General features: G+C 37.5%; 1 protein-coding gene across 1 annotated transcript in view; it reads right to left on the bottom strand.

Moving 5' to 3' along the window:
- Window positions 1-25059, bottom strand: part of LOC124157230 — a 126797-nt gene that overhangs the window by 34642 nt on the left and 67096 nt on the right. The window contains 1 exon segment of the mRNA XM_046531791.1: window positions 14213-14479. Coding sequence (XP_046387747.1) covers window positions 14213-14479 — 267 coding nt within the window.

Here is a 25059-nt window from a genome sequence, read left to right as displayed (position 1 = left end):
AAAGAAGTCAAAAAAGGAGTTAAAAGGGGGAAGGTAAGATTTATTTTGGAACCACAATATCACTCTTGCACCAATTTAGCCGCCATAAATACTATTATTCGCTCATGTGAAACATTGTGAAAGATGACTAAAGAAATGTGAGCGTTGAATTTAAGAGTGATAGTAGCAGAAATTCTCGAAGAAAAACATAAAAATATTCTTAAGATTAAAGCTTGCGAATTTAAAAAAAAATTTATTTGTTCATGGCAAAAATTGAGTAGCTCCAGGGCACAATATATTTACTTTGAATAAAAATTTTAGAAAAGTTACTGCATAAGCTTAAGCCTAGCTAAAGCGTAGCCAGCGATACAAATGAACTCGATAAATGTTCTACTTTAGATAAGATTACGCCTTCATTTGTTTATTTATTTGAGAACATTTTTAATAAATAGCCGACTGAAAAAGGAGTCCCTTAATTACATGATAAATTCTTGAGGAGGAGAAATGTGCGTCAAATTTGCCTTGTACCATTTTTGCGGAGAGTACAAATAAACCATTTTTACTGAAATGGCACAGCTCTGAAGTTTGAAGTGCTATAAAACCTTGAATGGCCATCCTTTCATTTCACCGCCGACCAAAGCTGTGACTTGCTGCGACACTAAAATGTTTAGGGCATCCTTTCCAACCTCGCATAAAGTTATACAGTCATTTTAAATGCGACGCTTCCTATGGAATAAAATAGGATGTTTGAGAAGCCTTTAGCCCAATTGATTTATACCGAGTAAAATAATAAATTCTGTGCCTAAAGTTACTGGGAACGGATCGCTGTGAGGGAAAACTGTGCCAGTAATATTTATCTCTACCCCAGAACTTCCTTATTCGTAGCTATCGTTTTCACCGTAAGTTCCATTCTTCGCTCAGTGAATTTCATCTTTGGTGCATAACTTTGAATCCGCGCGTGCGACTGCATTCAAAGTTGCTTGCTTCATGCAGTGCTACGGAAAGCATTCATTCTGGTGGGTGGGTACGGTTGGGCAAGTAAACATATGCCTCACTACATTGAAACCTTGATAACCTTTAGGTAAAGTGAGATCAAAAGAAGCACTGCGACATTATAAGCATTACACAGTGACTTTTTCGCCAGCAGGTATAAAAATTGCAAACATCTTTAAATTTAGAGGAACAAAATTTATAAATATCCGTAAAAGAATAATATTTCACCACGATGGTAAAAAATGTATACCATCTATGGCTGGGATATCTTTTCAGACCGACTATTTCCCTGAACAGTTATTTTCTTTGCCGCAGTAAGACATCATATATTTAAATGCTCAAAAGCAAAAATATCCGTTTTTCAGTGGTTAATAAAGTGTTCTTCACAGAAAACCGCAATTAAGAAATAATTGTGATGTATTGTATCATTTAAACAAGCAAACAGGTGTAGATGAGAAATGGGCGGCATATTTGGTGTTTTATTTTCAATCTGTGAGAGAGAGGCTGAACAAAAAATATTTTTTCATCGAAAAATATCCTACTCCTCCCTCAACTAAATTATTTTGATAAATTAAGTGAACGACCCCAGTTCCACAGCATTCTGTGGAATATAGATAAGTATTCGAAGAAAGAAAAGAGAAATACTAAAGATCAGGGGAAAATTCCGGGAAAACATAATTACAAGCAAATTAAAGGGACAAAATAAAATGATTTCGTGAACACACATTTCCTGAATCAGAATTAATGTGCCGCTAAGCCGAGAGAGGGAAAATTGATTTATCTTTTTGGAAAATAAATTTTATTCCGGTGGAACTGTAGAAACTTGTTGGACAGAAAAGCTATATTTGACAGGTCAAGACTTTGGTGGCGAAATCAAGCAAAGGACTGAAGGAGGGAAAAATGAATGGTCTGGGGAGAAAATCCGTGATACACTGGAGGAATACGGAAACAGAAGGAGAGGGAAGAAATGACGTCTGAAACCTTGGCCGTCCCCCCCTGGCGTGAGTGAGCCCATACGTGGGAAGAATTCAAGCGCTAACTTTTATGGAGACCCGGATGGATCCGGCACGTGCAGAGGGCAAAAATGTGAGGAGGGGATTAGAGCAAAAGGGACACGAGATACCCGCTTGTCCTACACGCCTAAAGGGCTGACGGAGAGCATCGCAAACTATCCCCGCGTTCACGCCGCCCCTGGTCTCCTCTGCAGGGCATGTCCCGGGACAAGTGCGAAAAGCTCACGGGCTAGTTCCACGGAGAATTGGATAAACTCCGTCCGTTCCATAAACGGCTCAGGGAAAGAGGTCATTTTTCATTGCGCAGAATCGGCCCGATTTTTTCCCCGTCGAAGTATTTCGGCTTATCTCACACGTGTCATTAATGTCGAATTTTAAATTATTACAATATGCATATAGATAATGCAGAGTGCCTCATTAATTGTGTGTCAATTTCGAACCCTAATTTTAGGCATTTTAAGTTTGACGATTTCACGAAATTTGGAATGCACATAAAAAAATTGTAATATTTGTTTGGTGTAAACCAGACTCTTTCATTTTGTCCTCTTGACCTCATTATGCATGTCAAAACGCGAAAATTGATCGCCTTAAGGTAAATCGATGTTTAAAAAGCTTATAAAGTAAAACGTCTGAATTTATTTGTGAATATGTGATTTGCTAAGTGTTTGGGCATGGAAAAAACTATAGAACTACTTTTATCAGCATAAAATCCAACTTTGACCGTTTTTAAATTTCAGAGGTGATCACCACCGACGTCGAAGGGGTGACAAAAGAGAAGCATAGCTACCAAGATGTCTAACCATATGTTTTTAAGGGTTCTCAGGTCAGTCGTACAGTCCACATTAGCGTATTGTCAATTTATTGACCTCCATGGGTCAAACGCGTAGGCAAAATATCTGGAAAACCAGCATGCGTAACCATAGGGTTTTAAAGTTGAAAACGTCATAGATGTAGTCAGTAGATTGCTCCTGTAATCAAGTCCTTGATCTCCAACAGCTATCCTCCTCTGTCCCGGTTATACAATACATCTACGTTTGAATTTTTTTGCCGCTTGGCTAAGTGAAATGTCGTAATTGCTACTCGTTCAGTGCCTCCTGAGACATGTTAGCATCAAACAGAAGCACACAAATCGCTAATGTTCTTTTTTAACATCTAATTAACCAAAAAATATGAAATTCAAACAAAAATAACGGTAGATATGTCCTGGGACAGAGGAGGTTATACGGATGTCAAGCGTCACTGAAGTATGAGGCAATAACTCCGTTACTTGCACGCAAAACAACTTTTTGATAGAATATTTTTCATACGTTTGATAATAATTAAAAACACACTACAAAACGCTCAAATTCTAAAAAATAGCATGTTTTTAATAAGATAATTTATTTCTATGCAAAAATACTACACTATTCTCGGAAGAAGCTGATAAAAGTAGCGTTATGAGGAAAATTCTTCTCTTTCCATCCCTCACAGTCGCCTGGTGATGAGAAATACACCTTCACGCATGTGTCGACATTGAGTCGGATATAACCCCATAAACAAGCAGGCGTCTCTGTAAACACGGTACAATATCCTCAGGGCTGTTTGGAGGTCAGATTCCCGTGGGATATTGTCCTGAATTAAGTCCCGTGGAACTTAATGAAGAGAGAAGATGCTTAAAGGGGATGTAGACTGAGGATTTACCCAGCGGAAGTGAGATAGAGAAGGATATTCCGGTCTCCGATAGTTGTAGGGCTACCTCTATTCACTTTCCACCAGACAATGAACTTTCTTCGCGCTAGGGTATGGGTTGTTGTGCTTCGCTAAAACTCACCTGCATGAATGCGGAGATAAACGAGAGACGGTGATGCAAGTGAATGCAGTCGAACGTTTCCTAGAGTCACTCTAGTTGAGACACGCACATACTTCATGTTTTCTATGTCGATAGTTCACCTTCTTTGTTGCTCCCATTGGATGGAATGTTTAGCATCCAAACTGGTCTAAGAAGCTAGTATAAAGCTGCGGTGAAACTAAAAAATAATCTCGGTAAATTACTTCCACTACCTCCGCCAAGGTTTTTATTATTATCAATAACAATAATACAAAAATAAGACATCTAAATAAATGTTAATTACCCGGAATTTATTTCATGTAATTTTGTGTTAAAACCTTTAAACGATATTCGAAAGGCGATTCTTGAAAATGTCGCACTTTCAAAAGCAAATGAGGAACGAAATATCACCACAGGAAATTCGCAGACGAACGTCAACAAAAGCAATTAAATAAAATTTAAGGATGTGGATTCAAATTCGGTAAGTCTACTGAAGCAGAACCAGGAAAGTTACCGTTGACAATGAAAACAATGAACTTGCGCATGCAACTACCAGAAATTTCGTTTTGTTAGTGAACACATTTCATGCACACCAACAATTTTAATCACAAGGTACTTGATGAAAATAGCTTACGCAATTTAATTACCAGTATAACGGCAATGTAATCATTCATTTCATCAGAAGCAAAAAGGAAGCTTTGAGTTTTTACCCTATGCCTTCAAATTTATTCACAAAAAGTTATTCGTGAAATGACGACAAATCTTAATCTAATACACGGGTTCGGTTGTTTGATACGGTTGCATCCTGTTTACAGAAGGGCAAGGGTGATAGAGGCAGAGGAAGAGGCTTTCTAAAAAAAAAGAATCTTCTTACAGCTGAGAGTACTAGCATAGAAGCAAGGAAACTATTCATCAGATGCTATATATGGAACAGGTTTCTCTATGGAAGCGAGGCTTGAACGTTGATAGAAGCAGAGAAGTCAAGAGAGGAAGATCTTGAAATATGGTGCTACGTAAGAATGATGAAGATGAAATGGATCGACCGTGTAAGTAATGAGGAAGTACCACGAAGAGTCCAAGAAAAGAGAAGTCTTCTAAAAGCATTATTAAGAAAACGGGAAAACACAGTTGGCCACATTGCGAGGTATGATGGCTGATGAAAACAATGGTAGAAGGGAATAAAGATATGGGAGGGCCTAGAAAGAGTTACATGAAACGGATTACAAAGGATTTAAAAGGGAATAAATACCCCAGTAAACACAACAAGTCGCAACAAACATTGTAGAGGGGTTGTGCGAGGTTGCGGCGTTATTCAGGTCGCTTTGCAACATTGCTGCAACGTAACAATCACGTCTCCAATAGTTTGGAGGACTTAGAATTTTTAATTTTGAAATTGCTGAGGCAGAAAGTGACTTAGAAAATGTGGTTTTATAAACGCTTCTTTGTCAATTGAAGTGAATAAACTATTGCCAGAAGGATATATTTTTAACTTCCAATATGAGAAAGCTAGGGGCATTGAAAATATTCCCACGGGGTTATCACTAGAGCGTTCCACTGTTAGCTTAATTTATTGATGGATGAAAAACTCCGGCACGAGTATTTTCCGCTTAAGTCTTTCATTTAATCTTGCATGAGAAACCTAGTGACTCATAATTTACCCACTCAAAGCACTATTCAGAGTGCATTGCAACGCACCTCCAACCACCTGCAACGTAATAATTACGTCTCCAAAAGTCTTTGGGACTTGAAATAATGTAGTGTGTCATGTTGTAGGAGTGTTGCAATAATTTAGGGTGTCAAGTTGCATGAGTGTTGCAATAATGTAGGGTGTGACGTTACAACAACGTTGTGAAGACATTTCCAAAACGTGCTAGGGAGGAGGTTTGGAGGTTTTCAAGACGTTGCCATCGCGTTGCAGCAACCTCCAGTAGGTTGCAGTAAGACATTGTTGCAACGCTGTGGCACCATGCATGGTTCACAGGGACGTTTCTATGAAAAGGATAGCGGATTGAAGAGAGGAATGGAGAGCTGCGTCAAATCAATCTTAGGATTGTTGACTTATAATGATGATCGGTGATAGAGAGAAAAAATATTGTATCCAATGAGAATAAAATGCTAAATGATGCCTGGCGAGTGGAAAAGCCTGAAAGTTCAGAAACGTACGAGAGAGAGTGAGTAACGAGGAGAAAGAGTGGAGTTAAGAAATATGAGAAGGCTAGGTTTCTCCACTCCAGAACTCCAAGGGCGCATGGACCTCGCTTTAATCGAGTCTGCATATCTTAACAGAAGTTTAGCCGATTAAAAACATTCCATCCCTCAAGTTGAACCCAACCAACCCCTTTTATCATCCATATTTTTACTTCTTTATAGTATATGAGGGAGGACTCCATTCCCTTAGCAGACCCTAATTTTCTCCGAGCCACTCTCTCTTTCTTTTTTTCTCGTATACGTATTCAAATCTCCCAGGAAAGCTCTCAACAACGCTGTACTTCCCGCCATTATGAAGAGTTTTTAATCTTAATTTTACGTTCCTTTGGGGATCCTGATTTATCTCCGACTCACTTTTGCCCACTCACGAAGGAGAATAATGGCTGGTGAAATGCTTATCATCTCAAAATTGGCTACGGAAAAAATGGATTTAATGGGGCTGTGAGGGGGATAACATAATCTGAGGTTTTTTTCCTGAAAACTGTTGTATACTCACTTTCATCTTTATTGCTTTGTATGATCTAATCCATACAATATATATTAATCAATTACTTATTAATTATGGTGTTTCATGGATTACAGTAACCAATTTTGGCGTTATTTTCTGTAGTAAACTCTTCCCTAGGCTGTTAGGATATAAATGATAATGTTTTCGCGGGAATTAAAGTTATAAGAACGCATAATTCCCTCCAACAGTAATCGTTTTTCTTTTACTTATGACTTATTATAAAAGTTAACTTGCGCAGCACTTTCAAATGTGTAAGGTAGTTATAACAGACTATCGCATAAATTTTCCAGTACCTCAAATGTAAAATTCAAACATTCGAGGAAATTCTGGGAAAAATATTTCAATTTGGAAGGACAGGTAGTACTTGCTTAACCTATCCAGATAACTTAAAGATTATATCATAAGTTATGTACGAGTATTTGCCAAAAACAGGAGGCCGCTCGAGGCGGAGTAAAGGGTCTTACGAATAATTTTCTCTTGAAGTAAAAGCTTAAGCTACCATTTGAAACACTAAGGAAGTAAGCTACATGTTTAAAAAATGCAATCTGTTTAAGTCAATACATGGTATTCCCATAGACTGCGGCAGAGCTTGCATGGAAGCTCTTCTTGCCAACCTTCACGCTCCACGTGTTCCCAGCGGGAAAGTGAGCTAAGGGCTGCTAGTTAGACAAGGAAATGGTTAAGACTTAAATATCAACTATAAATTAAAGGTAAACTCACTATCTAAACTCATTATCGGTATTTGACCGTGTTTGGTTTTCCATTGTATAAAACGTGTCAACGCTTGACTTTTCCGTAGAAATATTGACTGCAGCGGAGGATATCAACCCACCCAGTGGGAACTGCGAGACCATTTATTCAACTTGCCCTCTGGCAGAGCACCAGGTTTTTGGTATTTGGATTACGAATTTTAAATGGTAAACCACCTAAAAATTTAAAATTTTTAATATTGTCAACTAAGTGATACTGGCATATATAGAGTGAGAAGTAGAAGCTAGTTATGAAGGATCTCAGGCTTTTCCGGCGAATGGGTAGTAGGAAGAGTTATCGGGTCACCCACCGGGTCCAAGGGTTGATTTATTCCAAAGTTTCGAGGTCTTAGTCTGCTATATTCCTCATGGGGTTGAACCCTGACCCTTGGACCTCGTTTGAAGCCCAAGAGATCTTGCTACTAGCGCGTAATAATGATTTATCCCATATTTATCACTTGTAATTTAAAATGCACAGGCTATATCAAAAGTGATTGAGTATGTCATTCGACCGAACATGATCTGACGCCAGCGGAAAGTTGAGACCACATAAATAATCGCTCTCCACAGTCAAAATACGGAGAACAACAAGTGACGAAATTTCCATTTGGGACAACGGCAACGAGGAAGAGGAAGTACCGGGCTATATATAATTGTTTGAAATTTAGGAGAGAACAGCTGAGGAGTGTGTTAGAAAGCTAAAGGAATGCTAAAGGGAGCGGGGGCGAAATAAGCGACGAGTTTTCGGGTGGTAAGAGGAGAGAGAAATTGAAGAGGCCGCCTCTCGTGCCAGGGGCTAATGAAAGTTACCTCTCATCGAGGCGAGTGTGGGAAGAGGGGGAGAAGGCACGTAGAGGAACGGAGCGTGAGATGGGGAAGTGGAGAGGTTGAAGGGGTTTTTAAGGGACCAGGAAAAACGATGGAAACGCGTAGTTGAACTAGGGAAAGGACGAGGAAAAAGATTGGATTGGGGCCAGATTGGAGGTGGTGCTCCTGTAAGGCGGGATATTTTGATTCTGAATGGAGAGCATTCGGAGTGGATCCAGAACCTTTCACTCCATTTGGGTGATTCCCCAATTTCTTATTAGCTCCTTTTCTATATATATAGCTCTTTATAGACGAATGCCAATAGGCAATCGGAACAAAGAAAGAATTTAAACTAGGGTTTATGTAAAGTAGGGTTTAGATTGCATCAGATAAGAAACCAGTAAAATCGAGTCTGAAAACATTTTATAAAATTAATTAATAGAAAACAATATGTAAGAGAAAAATACATTTTTATATGTATGTATCTTCTTAATTACTAATGGCTTAGACGGGATGAATGGGGTAATTGAAAATTTTCAGCCAAGGAATGTTTAATTTTTAGAAGAAAAACTGTAATATTAAGTGTTTCAAAGTGCTTGAGAGTACTCAAAGTAGGGCATTGCAGCGAGAGAGAAAAAAAAGGAAATAAGTAGGGATTCGATCAGAAAAAAACTGCATTGCTGCCTTTTGCATGGATACTATTTCTCAAAAAAGCACATTATTCATAGTCAAGAACCAAGACTTGATGATAACCGCCGTATCGATCAGCGTTTCCCAATTATTAGGAATTAATTAACTATTGCGCAATGAGTAGTCTAAAAAATCTTTCAAAGTAATCAGTACTTATGAGAGGTGATGGAAGTATTAGGAATAAATTAAGAACTCACGGAATTCTCGATGAAGAATATGAAGCCTTTCATCTTTCTTAGAGCGAACTAGTGCGGTGATCCGGGAATTGATCGTGAAAGGTTTTCTGTTCCAGTTAATGGAACACTTTTAGTCTGTATTTTGTATTAAGGCTGGAATCACTGCCTAGATGTGAGTCCATAGATTATTCAGCAGTGAAAGACCTCGCAGATGAGGTGCACTGATATGCGATGAAAGAAAAGGACTATGCGATGGTGTGCTTTTGGATTTGGACGGCAGATGTGCAAGGAGCCTAAGGAGTGGAAATAATCCCCATTGCCACTACATGTCTGAGAATCAGTCTCTCTTCTCCAGGCAATGGGATCTAATTTGCTTTGAAGGGGACCATTTTCTCCCTTACCAATCGTTACACTCCAATCAGAGTCACCGTGTACGGACTCCTCTCACCTCCCTTCGTCCCTCATTTTCCACAAAACATTCTCCGGTTGACTAACTTCATCAAGCATCTGCAATTCCCATTTTCTTGTCTCTCAGTTTAATTCCTCTATCCTTCCTTAGACCAGTGCGGCAATCAAGTCATCTGATGAGTAGCTCTTTTTCCTAGCTAAGAGATGACTATTGTCATGGTGCGTAATAGAATTAATGGCAAGAAATAGTAGAAGACCTTTTGTATCCCGACTTCTTTGCGTAAATATGACATATTTTGACACAAAGGAAGAATGTGATCAAAACAGATTTTTTCGTCATTATTTTGAGTGAACTTCCTTATTTTCTATAAATTACTGTAAAAATCGCCAAAAATGCGTGCGTAGGAGAACTGATAGTATAGGAGAGTCAGCAATGCATCCAGGATATGACCTTTGACCGAATATGACATATTGATCGATATCACAATTTCTGCTCCGTTGCTAGTCTCCCTTCTCTGCACTAATTTTCTGACCAGTTTCCACCGACAGTTCACCCTTCTTGCATTTAAATTTCAGCTACTATTAATCCTACCATAATTAATTCTACCACTTTTTCCTTCATACCTAGAGTCAACCTTATCTCAAAATAAGGACTAATATCCTTATCAATGCAAGAAAGAAGAGCTCTAACAATGGGCTCTTCATTTCTCCTAGAATATGAAATTTATATCATCCATGTTAATTATGTCGTAGAAGTATCTATATTTCCTATATAGGTGTTTTATTCCCGTATCATCAACAAAATAACATTCGCAGCACACAATCAAGTACATTTTCTACACGCCTTCTACGCTTTCTGGTAACCAGCACTAATCAATCAATTGACGGTCACTTCACTGACACGAAAATTTTGGAGCTAAATAAATATGTGGGTGAGGGACTGTGTAATCAAGGCTTCCCCGGTTTAAAATCGGAGGCATGTACCTACAAAAGCTGGAAATCGTTCTTTCTTAATCCAAAATTCAGTCACAGTAGCCACGAATACATAAGTGTAGCAGAGTTGATTATGCATCCAGGATATGATTTTTGACTGACTATAAAATGTACATCATATATCGTATATCATTCATGTTTCCCATATAGCGTGTATTAAGAGCAACCTAATCAGTACATTATAATTTTATTTAGATGATATGGAACCCGCTGACAAGCCAACACAGTTTATCCGGACAGTAAAGGGTTTTCATCTGAAATTTACTAGGAGATGAGGTATTTTTTTGTATTTTTAAATTACTGCATGGCATTTAATTTTTTTAGCCATAACATATAATTCCGTTCTTTGTAATTTTTTATATAACCAAATGTTATTTTATTTTTTAATTAATGCAAAAAGTTATTATGAAGCAAATAAAACTCTTATAGTGGTACAGACACGTCGGAGTACTCTATCGCGCTGCTCTAACTGTTCAGGCGAATCGCTTTATGGTCTCCAAGTTTCCGTAGAACAAAAGACGTGAGGTGACGATGACGTGGCATGGAGCATCTTCCTTCCCCTTTGTACATACTACGAGCAGCCTACTCCATAGCATGCCGAAGGGGAAATGTTAACCGCCAGATGCATCTGGATCTCCCAACTACCAACCATGCTGGTCGGCTCAAAAGGCATGTGCCGAGAAGTCTTAGGACACATGCCGTTAGTATGTCAGAGCACTCATGTCATGAAGTATAAAATTAAAGCTTTAGATGTTTTCTAGCAAGAGCATCGTATTGTTTTGGTTGTTCAAAGGAAAAACTAATTCTTATCACCAAGGATCGAATGAGTTTGATGTGTCCAAATTGTTGATTTTTATTTTAGAGGCAAAATAACAGCATCATGCGCTTACAATATACACATTAAGTGCTGTTTTTCTTGTGTGAAATCCTTGGAGAATATTTTTTTAATAATGTGAAGAATGCAATTATTGCAAAACCTGAAATTATACCTCTCATCACTAGATGTCAAGCATAATTTAATTGCTGCCCTTTGAATACTATAATCAATTCATCCTTTCACGTAAAATTGTTAAATGAGACTAACGTTTTAGGTGTGTGACCAGATTTATTAGTTATTTAACTTTAAAAACTTATAAACTGGTTAAAATAGGAAATTGCCCATTCGTCATTATTAACAAGATAATATAGATATGTGAAGACCAGGAGAAAGTGAATTTTGGCCGTGAAAACCGTCATAGCTACGGAATCCGAATTCTCAAGTTCAATGTATACCTTTTCAGAGATGAAAAATTTGCAGTGACATTGATAGAAATAATTTGAAATTTTTAGATTTTTATGCACTTTCTCTTTCCATGAGATACCAAATACCGCTTTTACTACTAGAGTTGGCCTGTCAAATGATGCATTCTAAACGGTAGACAATTGTACTCTCTACTATTTGAGTTCTTTTTTTAAACAAAGTTTACCAAAACGTTATCATATCTATTTTTTCACTTAGAAACTCTCACTCGTAATCGGCATTTCATTAAATGGGTGGGGTAGAGGTACGCTGAATTCAGCCCTTAAGTTTATCAGGTACATCCACGTGTTGGGAACCACTCCCTTACCTTGGTTCCTGCGATTGAGCACACGTTGCACATTAGACTCGTGGTAATTCAGTTGAAAATATGCAGAACTTTCGTCAATTTTCTCAGTACACCAGGGCCCTAAGTAACAGGTCTGAGCCTCTCTTCATTAGTTTTTGTAGTATTCTATTTTTTTGACTTTAATACATTGCCGAGAGATGGAATGCCATATCATGTAAACTTTCTCCAAAAATAATTGAATATAGCTCGAGGAAGGCTTAGAAATTAAGAAAAAAAATAAATTTTATCTAAGCTCATTAAAGGTAACGAAAAAAAAGCATTGCCGCAGAAGTTTCGTTTTGCCATTGTCCTTCAACATCCTAAAAAAAGCATTTTTTTTAATTGGCGATTTAATTTCGGTGGTAGTGGTGTCCAAGATGAACGGACAACAGCGGCACGATTCCTTTGAATGTTGCTACCAGTACAAGTCCGTTGTTGCTACGCATGCTTGAATCCTCAGAATTTCCCTATTACACGCGCTCGTCCTATTAACAGAGGATTTCCCGTCAATTAACTCTCATAATTTGTGCTCTAGCTTAGGGAAGTGCTGCAATCCCTGCGAAAAGGGAATTACACTGCTGCTTGGACGGGTCTTCTTAGTCATGAGGATAATTGCGTCTGCTTTCCAAAAGGGAAATGGACTTAATTGGAGTTTAATTTGAATTAACATTGAGTTTTAAAATAGGCAGACAAAATTTTTAAATAAAATTGAAAATTTTTTCATCGAACTTTTCACGAAAGGTGAATGAAATACAAATAATTCAATAGAAAATTAATATTTTACCGACAAATTTTGCATGAACATTCTAACGCCAATTATATCTTATTTATATTCTTTGAGACTTCTTTCCTGTACTCGTAAATGAGATTGTTGCAAACATTTCGAGCATTATTTCCAGGTTGCTGCTCTCTTTAAATGAATTGAAAACGATAAATTAGTTGTGCCGAGTTCTGTAGCAAAAGTGCCCTCAATGCAGAATTCAAGAAGGGATTGAAATATTTCTGCAAAAATTTTATGGTAGGAATGTGAAGCCGATTATGTTTGACGTCATAACTGCTCAATGTCTACTAAGCTACCCAACGTCTTAATTAAGACCCACACTAACTCAATCTTCACAACGAAATTATTTTACCTTGAATTATTTTCCTAATTCATACAGACCCAACCATCTTTGCATTACTCGATTGAATCCGAAGACAGATATCACTATCTGAGTCATGCTCACCAAGCCTTACCACGCCACATCACTGTTTACCATTGTAAATTGTTATTTGCGTGATGAATTTACAAATATCTTTATGAAACACTGCAATATTTATTATTTTGACCTCTTAATTCTACAAAAGTCATAGATTACTAGGTCTGGAACATAGATGACACCCTTAGCGGGGAGGGCAGACTTCTGAATAAAATATCCACCCTATCTATTGACAATTTAAGTGATGGAGCGCAACATTCAAGACCTGAGTTAATCGTTAATTTGGGCCTCGAAAACGTTCAAAATTTACGGAATATAGCATCATAGTTTTGGTGGACAACCTTTTTACTAGGGGATGAAATTTATTCGGGTAAATGCAGGGGTGTCATGGTGCCGAAACGCGCCGGAACGCCGTTCCGGCACTGGCTAACAAAAGACATAAAAGTCAAATAACACTTTTATCAATTCTTTTTCTTCAAGCTATCGAATACATACATTCGTAACCAAAACATAAAAATTGTAATAAATGCAAATAATAACTTGCAATAAAAAACACACAGAGTAATATTTCACTTGTAAAAAAAGTTAAGGAAAGTGCGTTCCGGCACTGCTAATTTTACCGTGACGTCACTGGGTAATGCCTCATTCACATTACGATTGTTCCAGCGATTGTCGGAACTATCGCGCATTCACACGACGATTGTTAAAACCTCTGCTGACATCTAAAGTGAACGGGAAAGTGACGGTTAGCTGAGCTGTTGAGGTATGCAGGGACAAGGCATTAATTGTGTTCAACGTGTATTTACCGAATAATTTTTCTTCCGCCCATATTCTTCCTTTTTTGGACAAATCCATGAAAAAAATGGAGCGGAGGGAGCTTCAAGAAATTTTCGTCTTTCTCTTGTCACTTCCGTTTCCGGTCTCTCAGCGCCTAACCATCGTTCGGAACTACGTCAACTATTGTCAGGACATGCATTCACACGGCTAGTTCGGTCAATTATCGTTAGGACGATGGCTCGGAAAATCGTTATGTGAACGAGACATAAGTGGCACTCACTTTGCATGCAGTGTGACTCGAGTCCGCACTGTGTGCACCTCCGGGGGGAGGCGGGGCCGCAGGGGCAACCGCCGTCCTTGACGCAGCAGGCGCAGTCCGAGGACGATGAGTCGTCCGTCAAAGAGGCCGTCACGTTGGCCGTTGAGGCGGTGGCGGAGGTGGTGCCATATTTTCGAGCCGCGGCGGACGAGGGAGTGTGCTTGGAGGACACGGCCTCCCGGGGGCAGCTGCAACCCGTGTCAGACACGGTCCACAGATCCACTTGGCCTAGCGGAGGAAAAAAGAATTAAATTAAAAATACAACAAATTTAAAACTTGATATAATGAAGGAAGTAGAGGCACTAAGAAAGTCAGTCGAGTTACCCTTTTAATGACTGTCAAATATCTCTGTTACACTGTTCTTTTCAAATATTGCATATCGTCCCGAATCTAAATCCAAGTCAGATATCTAAAGAAATCGTCAAACACAGCCGCGGTTCCGGCAGTTTTTTAAAGATTGCTATGGAGGCACGGGAGAAATTTCCACTTGCAAATGGGGTAGAACTTAAAACTAAAATAACTTGCATTGCTTTCCAGCATTGTACTCCTGGAAGAATGAAAAACAGCTAGGTTGGTTATTGTACGAATAATCAAATGATTTCATGAATGACTAATGAATTTCTAGCTCCCTCAACACAATATACCATTTATGTGTCCTATGTAAATGCCTTCTAATTAGCATAATTTTCATGAATGCATATAAAGACATAGAATTTAACATATTCTACAAGTAACGCTGGTCATCTCAACGGATAAAATTTGAAACAATTTCATCTGACGCTGACGTTGACATCATATCTTTCGGAAATTCCGACTTGGCTGTCGTGGAGGAGTGAGACGATAATGGGCCCGCCCATCTTGTTGAGCGCTCATACTCGAAATTTCAATAAAAGGACATGCGGGGTGGATAACAGGATATCAATCTTCGGGACCCGACGGTGGGGTGGGCAACGCATAACATTCATTGGCCCTCACTACGGTGGCTGGAAGCTGCGGAGGGAACATTTTTCATGCACCACAAAGGCCACCTTTCACTGACCACGGAAAAGTAAAGAGAGGGAAGTGAGATACGGGTGTCCTGTCGATTCTGCAGGACATGGCAACAAAGAGCAGCACCCTCTCCACACGGTTCTCATGGGCATATCACAATCTATGCCACATCTTAGGAAAAATCATGCTGAGTAAAAATGGTAATAGTAGGTAAGACATATATCAATGAAATACAGGTTTTAAACTTAATATTTCAAAGTATTCTTCATCTTTATTTCTTTTGTTCTAATATTTTTGGAGTCATGCTATTTATTCACCTATTCCATGTTCGTTCACAAACCTTTACTTATAAAAAATTCATTTCAATAAATATACAACAATAAATTAGGTTCCCCATAGGTTGAAACCTGCTTTAGGTTATCAGACTCTTCTGGCAAGAGTCAGCAATACTTAATCACCTAATAAAAAGTACATGATAAAAAACAACCTTGGTCCACGTCAAAAAACCACATTATCACATTAAATATAGAAAATTTTGTAAACTCAAAGATTAGTAGTAACTATAAATAATTTAAGCATAATGGAGCATAAGAAGCATTTTAAAAACATTAATAGCTTATAGAAATAATTTATAACTCTCGTATTATCACCATCATTCAAACGGAGTAAAAGCCTTCACAAAATCATCCTGAGAAAACAATCCACATATTTGAATCCAAATAGCCAACCCATCACAAGCTATTAGAAAGTTATTTCGGTAAAAGCACTTGATATTTGAGAACGTAGGGATATACACAATTTTGGGCGCAAAGTACAGAAATAATCTACGAGATATTATCCATTGTAATGAGTGTTATATATTATTTTCCGAATACTTTGTGACCATAGATGGAATAGCCATTACGATGGGGTTTCGCCCAAGCAAGCTAAAACATGAACTTTCCCGAAATACGAAACTATATAAATTAAATTTGATATTCCTATATTTCCATATTTAAATTGGGATCGGTATGACTTCCACCCTTTTTATTTCATTTTTATATATTTGATTTATTTAAAGACAATTTCTGCTCCACATTTCTAGAGAATGTTTGATAATCTTTCCACAAGCAGCCATTAAATATTGAAACATTATAATACCTACCATCATACATTTTTTCATTCAATCCGATTGCTGTGGTAGAAACTGAAGTTAAATTGTTTCTATCAGAGACCTTGTTAAGAATCTATGTCACGATGAGAAAAAAATATTGTTCATATCATTGGTGTATGTAAGGTTTGATATAATTTGCGGGAAGCGTCGCCTGTAGAGAATGACCTTTCATTATCGCTCACCTTGAAACTATATCAGGCGTGCAGCTAAAGCTTTTGCATTTTTCATTGCTGGAAGTAATGTAACGACCGTCTGGAACGTAACCGCAACGTGCTCCAAGGGAGAGAATATCTCGCAGAGAACGTGCTGAATGTTTCACAGTTTTCTCGCTCGCGAAGGTGTTCGCTAATGAGGTTGCCCACCGGCCGACTCACTCCTTGCTCGATTCTCCTTCCCGTTATTCTTAATCCACTTCTTTTCCCAAGGATAAAACACTCAACAAGAATACACTGGTACTTCTCGGGTCAGGATACTGTTGGGCAATGAAGCAACAAATACCGTGTTGAATATTCTCGCATTTAAGACACGGGACCTAAACCTCTTGAATGAGTTCTATAAACTAAGGATATTTAATTTTGATGTTGGGACAGTCAACTGAAGAATCAACAGCTATTAAGTTTTAAATATTTAATTTTTGAAGCTGGGACAGTGAATAGATTTCACATTGCATTACTATTTATTTAAAAGCACCCTCTGTATTCATGAAGTCGTAATGTATTTTGAATCAAATCCCTAAATGAAAAATATTTAATTTTTATGATGGCATAGTCAATAGATTTCTTTTTTTCCAGAGAGAATTATTATGGGATTATTGTGACTCCCATACTTCTCCCCTCATTTTCACATTGTATTAAATTCCAGCTTATTTCTTTTTCGCATTTCTATAGAATTTGATACTCTTTGCTCAAGCAGGCCTTCCTTTTAATCTTATTCCACTTCTTCTCCTAAGGAAAAGTCACTCAACAAGACTACACTACTATTTCGCAGGTCAAAATAATGTAGCGCGATTAAGCAATATATACCGTGCTGAATATTATAGCATTTAAGACATCGGACCTGACCTTACGAAGAAGTTTTAGAAACTAAAGATATTTAATTTTTGAAGCCGGGTCAATGAATGTATTTCACAATGTATTAGCGTTTATTTCAAAGGCACTCTCTATATTCATAAATTCGTAATTAACTTTAGAATAAAGTCCCTAAATGAACCCCTATCTAAACAAACTCTCCTGGATGGACATTAAAACAAGAAGAAAGTTTAAATTGGCCAGCTTCATGTTTTCCCTGTTTAAAAATAACGAACCGCAATACATCATAGATTTTTATCCCAAGAGATCAACTTTACCTCATTCATGATGTCATTGCCAGAGCCGATCCGAGCTATCTACATATATCACATTATAGGTCCACAACCTTCCAAAAGTCATTTTCAGTTGCCGCCTCAAAATTATGGAATAGCCTCCTCATAACACTTAAGGAATCTTCATCCCTACAAGTATTCCGCAATAGACTATACTTGGTGTTCGGCAGCTCATCTTGAGTGGCCGCTTGTACGTCGTATATACGTGTTTTGTGTGTTCAGTATTGTTGTTTTGTATATTTTTCTTACGTTATATTTTGATTGACTTGAAAGTTTTGTAAATGTTCATTGCTGTCGATTCTTTCAATTTATTTTCTTCCATTGTATTAGACTGAATTGCAATTTTTGTTAATTGGTTCAAGTTGTTTTCTGCTGTATTTGATTGACTTGAATTCTTTGTGTATGTTGGTTTTTATTGATCGGGTCAAGTTATTTACCTCTGTTGTGTTTTATTGTCTTGAAGTTTTATGTATAAGCTCATTTTTTGTTAACTGGTACAAATGAATAGTATATTGGTTAATTTACTGCTGAGCTATAAACTGGCTATATATAAATGTTCCAACGGATGTAAATCTGAGAACAATAAATTATATTACATATTATATTAAATGAATATATTTCACTTTGTTATACTGTTTATTTAAAAGGCATTCTCTATATTCACAAAGTCGTAACTCAGGGTTGCCACCTGCTCAATTGTAGGCTTCTAAAAAAAAGTAGCATATATTGCTTCCATAAATTTCGTCAAAAAATAATTCAACTAAAATTATGTCAATTTCATTCATATAAATTTTAGAAAAATATTCATATAAAAATATTACTGCGCTTATTGTACCATTTATGAGTCATATCATATTTTGTTTGAGTTTTCAGACAAGTGATCATAAGTTGGGCGATGAAGCAACAAATACCGCGTTGAATATTCTCGCATTATAGACTTCGGAACTGACCCCTGGGATAAGTTTTAGAAACTAAAGATCTTTAATTTTGATTTTGGGACAGTGAATAGATTAGACAATTTTCTTTACTTTTCAGGGTGAGATTGTAAGTGATTTTGTCCCTATCATTTCGCGAGAAGTGACAAAGCTGTATTTTAGATGAGTTAGCTACATTTTATTCCTTGTCCAAGTTTTCAAAATAAAAAGATATTAATAGAGAGAAATGAGTTAAAATGCTTATGAATAGTCATTAACATGATCATGTAAAATTTAAATAAATCTTGGCTATTAAAGCGATACATTCCCATTTTTCTTTACAGCATGAGTCGAATTTATTAAAAAGATCAAATGCTCTACATTTCCAATCGTAAGATCCATTCTGATTCTCAGTGATATTTGGAAACTACCGCCATGTCATTCCAGAAGATTGTCACACTGAATGTATGCATTTCTAGAGATTCAAAGACAAACGGAATGCGTGTGTCAGCACTGTTTTCACGGTTCACAAATTCCGATGGCTGGCTGCGAAGCGTCTTTGATTCATTGATACAGCCCTTACCAATTGTCCTCTTCGCCAACTTTCGCTCTCCCTTCGCATTCCTTCCCGCCCTGCGCCACGCCATCATCATCGCATTCTTCTGTCTTCAGCTATTCGGAATATTGGCACTCACAGAGACAAGGGGACTGCATAGAGGAGGCCCAATTCCATCCAATAGAAGGGCGATTTCTGTTGCCACTTCGGTCGCATTTTTATCGGTTTTCAAAAATGTCCGCGGCGCGGTGATGAGTGTAAAGCAATCTATCTTTCCCAAAGCAATCCCCTTTTTTCCGATATTTTGCAGTATAATATTTGCAATTTTAAGGTATATGTAACATTGAAAAGGTACGAATTTGATAGATCGCATCATCACGAATAAAAATTTCTGTTAAAACCGTTAAATTATTATTATTTATCATTAAATCATTATTTCCCGTAAAACTCAGATCACTTTGTGCGTGAGTGACGCGAGTGGTGGCTTTTGTGAACGCATTTAAGCGCGTGGTTGTTAACAACATATTTAGGGGCCGGCCTGACGATCCTCCTACGTAACATTCGTGCAGAGATTGCTGAATATTCGATGAAACATGGCGGCATTTCTAGAAACCAAAAACGAGAGAACAATAAGAACCTTTCTGTTCTTTTGAGAACTCAAAAAGTAAAGGTGTCGTTATCACAGCCCCTAAAAATTTGAAGCCACGTCTAAAACCAATAATTTGAGAATCTATGATAGGCTGCGCTATTGAAAGTGAATGAATTTTTGATTTAATTAGTGTCACTTAGGTTTATTCCTCGCATTAGGGATCCTATGAGGAGTATTTTGACGAATATAACTCTGAACGTACGAGGAAGCTGGGTTGTTAGTCTTTTCAGAGTGTTTGAAAACAATCTTTGTATCCATAATTCTCATTTCCTTCACAGCGATGTACAAAGGAACGTATAAGGAATGCATACGCTCAGAATACTATTCTTCATATAACTGCCTTTGAATATCGCTGTGAAGATAATGAGGATGATGAAATAACATTGCTTTCATATCCACATAATAGAATGACAATTTGTTACTTATGAGGTTTAGGTTAAAAGGAGATTGAGTTTCTGGAAAATAATAAATTGTTTTTGAAAGCATATTAGAATAAAAGTAGGTACGGCAAATGTCAGAGATTTGACGCTTAGCTTTACATATTTTTCTTAACGACAAGGGATTGAAAATTACATATTCGATATAAGTTACCAGTACCTTTTAATTTACCTTTCTTACTCATACTCCATTATAGAGAGTAGTGTATTCACGATTTTTCGCTATTTTGTCTTTTGACAGTTAATAACCATTTCATTGAATGAATATTTATCCTGAATACATAATCATCGGTGAAAAACAATTTAAATTATTAAAATTACAATTAAAAGGTGTTTGATGCGTGAATAATCTTGCTCAAGTTTTATTACTTTCTCTGCATCATTCTTTTATGTTACATAGATTTTTAATTTACATTTTGTCCACGTATAAGATTAATCCTTGATAAAAAATTGGTAAAAGAAGTTTACTGTTTATTTTAAAGGCACTCTCTGCATTCATGAAGCCATAAATAACCGTTTTCACCTGCTCGATTGTTGTTTTCTCTGAAAATAAGCATTTTTTGAGCAAGTATATATATCTCATAGAGGCAATCTTAGCATTCAGCCTGCCGCCCAGAGCCATCCCGAAACCAAGAAAACTTCTTCCGATAGTTCACTTCCTCTGCATCTAGCCAATCTCATCTTTCCCTCGTGGTTGTTACTATCTTGATTCAACTCTAAACTCACTCATCAGCCCCTCATCTGGCTATCTTCTCCTCTGTCAAATATATATCTCCTCCCTAACTGTGCTCCAGTAAACAACTCCATGAGATGGTTGGACCTCCTCCCTACTCTTCACGCAGTATCTCTCGCGTTCACATCGCAGCCTTTTGAGACGAGTTAATCACGTCAGAGCCGAATTTGATAGTTATAGTTGACAACGTACAGAAATTAGTTCAAATTTTATGGGTACTTTTTATAAGGGAATCCATCTTTTGACCACCTGCCTATGTATTTTGTTTTTTCCATTTAATTATAACTTTAATTTTCACGTTAAGTATAGCTACACTTCTAATTTTACATCAACGTTTGATTGAAAACCAAATAATTACACTTATGCATCACTTAAGATTTCTCATTTAGGATATTTTCTATTCTACCTATTCTACTATGAACGTTAAAGATCCTTCTCTGTACGATTTTTAATATTTTTTATCATGCTGTTTCGTAAGACAGTAAATATTTCTTGCATATCTATCTAGCTTCGTGGAAACCCCTAAAACAAAGGAAATGTTAACTTTCTATTTTATGCATGGCTATGCGTTGTTACTCGGATGGTTTCACTTCAGGGTGGCATTCTCAAATTATATAACGACAACACAGCACTATATGAAGGCAGATAATATAGTAGAGAGGTTATTAATAAGGTAAAGACGTAGGATTTTTTTAAATTCTCAACCTTAATGCCAGCCTTTAATGAAACTATAACTTTTTAAATATTCTTGTAGAATAAGCAATTTTAAAATGATTTCAAAAGTTCTCTCACAAGTGTGGAAACCGTTTGTAAAATGTCTCAAAAGTATTGCACATGCTTGCATGCTACAAGGTGATATTTTATATTGACAAAAGGCAGCTGATTAATATTCATCGATTATTAGAAAATAATTATTCTAAATAATGAAAGATGAAAGAAGGAGACTTCATGGCGGAAAATCACCGGCCTAAAAATGTTTGCGCGATGCTGATTTCACGTGAATTTTCGTTGCGTTTCAGCCTTTCCGGCACCATGCCAATCTTCATAACAATTAATACTTTTTGCAATTCTTGCCTTGCATTACTAGGATTCGTCGTGCTCTTCATTATTTCGTTTTACATTAACAAGCTTTCAAGTCGAAAACTCACATTGCGGCATCATTAAAAAAATCTTGAAGAATGTATGCATTTAATACATTTTTTTTATTGTACAGCCACCCTTTTAATAAGATATATGGAGAGTCTTATCCAAAATTTACATCTCATCAATCGGATATCTTATGATTTCTATGGCATCATTAATATATGCCGGTGTACTTCCTCCTAGTGTTTTAATTACTTTATTTTCTTGGGTTCATCAATGCTTGAAAAAAGAGTGGTCGAGACTTTAAAGATTAGACTTGAAACTCCATCAAATTAAGACTAATGGGTTGATGTTTTATTAAAAAAAACACAGGGATAAAATCTCTATAAAATGTAAAAATATAGCATCGGAAATGTCACCGTTGTTTACCTTCTGGCGGTGTGGTAACCATGCCCACGCAGTCCTTTGAACACTTCCGCTTGATTGGTATTTTCACCTGCAGATAGCCGGCCTCAGCTCCCATCGCAGTTGACGTGCGGGTGCCAAGAGCTCGTCGCTGAGAGAAGCGTGCTCGGATACCGCACGCGTGGCCGTGCATAATGACGTCGCCATTGTTTGCGCCTGCATGCCGGGATGCGGGCCGGCCTCAGACGGGCTTAACGCGGGAGTCGTCAAAGGCGCACGGGTAAAGCGTAGAATATTATTACATAAGCCCCGGGCGGTGGTGGGTGGATCAAACGAAGGCTTTTTCGATGGGCGGTATTCGGTATCGAACTTTCAGACCCCCCCTCGCGACCTGCTGTATCTTGCTTTTGTTCGCGACGAATACCTCGATTAAAATTTACATTTTCGATTTCATATTTTCAGGTTACATTGAGTGGAAAATTTTAGCCATTCAACCATGAGTAATGCTTAAAATGCTCAAAGATAAGATTTAGTATGGTTACCATTTTAACTTGTGAAAGAGGTCATTAGTTTACTCAATATTCCAAATTTTTCGGAATGATAGTTTATAGTCACACATCTGTTTTGAAAAAAGTACCCTTTCTGCGAGCCATCTGCATCTACTTAAATTCATTTTTTCCATTCTTTACCAGGTGGAATCGAAGAGTATTTGAATGCACTAAAGGTGGCTGTGCAGTAAAATTAAGTTGCAGCCAACACTAAAATCCCAATTAAGTGTTATAATGGGGATTAGAAAAAGTTAGCAAATATAATAATTATGATAAAATGTTATTTGAATCGTAAGAATTCTCTTTTTTTGTGAGTATTTAATGCAGTAAAATGAAACCTAATCGAAGAAATAAACATGAAAACCAACTCTATCGACTCAGCTAGCTAATCAGACGTCTCATAAAATGATCGCATTCACAGAGGCCTATAATCCCGCTTGTACGTATAATTACTCTGCATATGGAATACTGGAGACTAATGGGAGAAATAGTATTGCAAAGCGCGTTATGCAATTAAGGCCCTGGGGGTTTGAAAAGGGGGAAAACGGCAGCAGCAGTAGATATTCGACCACGGCCATAAAAAAATCGAATTTTTATGGAATACTGACAAAATAATTATAGCAAAAACTCATATCCAATAATCAAACTACATTTAAGAAATACAATTGTCGTTGATATTTTTTACCCTTGGTAATTCACTGGAAGATTTAACACGATAGGTGGAGTTAGAGCTCACCTTGGATTAACAACGTAAATGAAACTGGGCTCCCGTGTGAAAAAAATGGGAAAACATCTGACGCTCCGGATTGCAGAAAAAGATTTCCACGCACAAAAATAAAATTTTCATTGAAAATAATAAAAATAACGATGATCAGCAGGCTTTTGTAAAATGAAAAGTAGAAAAAAATTATAAAAAAAGTGTTGCATCCAAGAATAGAACCTAGCACCACCAGGTAGGAGTTATATACTGTAACCACCGGGCTACCGCCATTTATTATCAATATTTATTTTCTAAAGGAATATAATTAACCTGAAAATGTTTAACTGCGGTTTTTCTTTAAACTATTGGTTACATAACCCCATATGGGGGGTGATGGATGTGGACAGCTCCCGATGGACTAAAACACTAATAATGTTTGTATGATCTTAGGTTTTCCCCGCGTATCAGTTGCAGAAAAGTTTCTCGGGTTTTCCACCGGTTGATTTCGTCCATGTCTCCCGACGTTTCGATCCGCGACTTGCTGATCATCCTCAGGGGATCTTCCGAATGCCGTTCTTCGGCAATGTTTGGAGACCAATGTTGAAGTCTATTATATTCAACAAAAATGGCGGGAACACCACAACTCGCGTGAACCAATCAGGTTACACCTGACCTCGGATGGAGTGTATATATACTGGAAAAAAATTTCGAAGAACGGCATTCGGAAGATCCCCTGAGGATGAACAGCAAGTCGCGGATCGAAACGTCGGGAGACATGGACGACATCAACCGGTGGCAAACCCGAGAAAATTTTCTGCAACTAATAAGTTTGATTGAAATCTGAGACCTACTTTTGTGTCACTCCCCTTGTAACAGACAAGCTTTTGAAATTAGCACCTGAAGGGCTGAGTTCATTCCTTTTCGTGGAGCACTATGGAAATTGAGGAAAGTTTTTTTATTAGATATTCCGAGCGTAAAAGCAAGGTTTGATAGACAAAAAATTATTCCAGAATGCCTTCTATACAAAGGGCAGGTGGTAGGATTGATTCGTGCACTCTCGGAAGACGTTCCCTTGAAACAGCAATGTGGTCTGCGTCTAGTCAGAAAATGTTGGGGAATGTTATTCCAGAAAAACATAATTCCGTTGTAGTAGACAGCAATTCTGTCTATAGTAAATATCCTCACCAGTACAACCATCAATATTAATGAAACCCTCGCATTTTTTCTCTCCCTCCCTACGACTTCTAACCCAACTTAGCTGATTCCGTTCCCTCGTTTAG

Source organism: Ischnura elegans, chromosome 4 (genome assembly GCF_921293095.1).
Source record: "Ischnura elegans chromosome 4, ioIscEleg1.1, whole genome shotgun sequence".
Classification (NCBI taxonomy): domain Eukaryota; kingdom Metazoa; phylum Arthropoda; class Insecta; order Odonata; family Coenagrionidae; genus Ischnura; species Ischnura elegans.
This window is presented reverse-complemented; position numbering and strand designations above follow the sequence as displayed.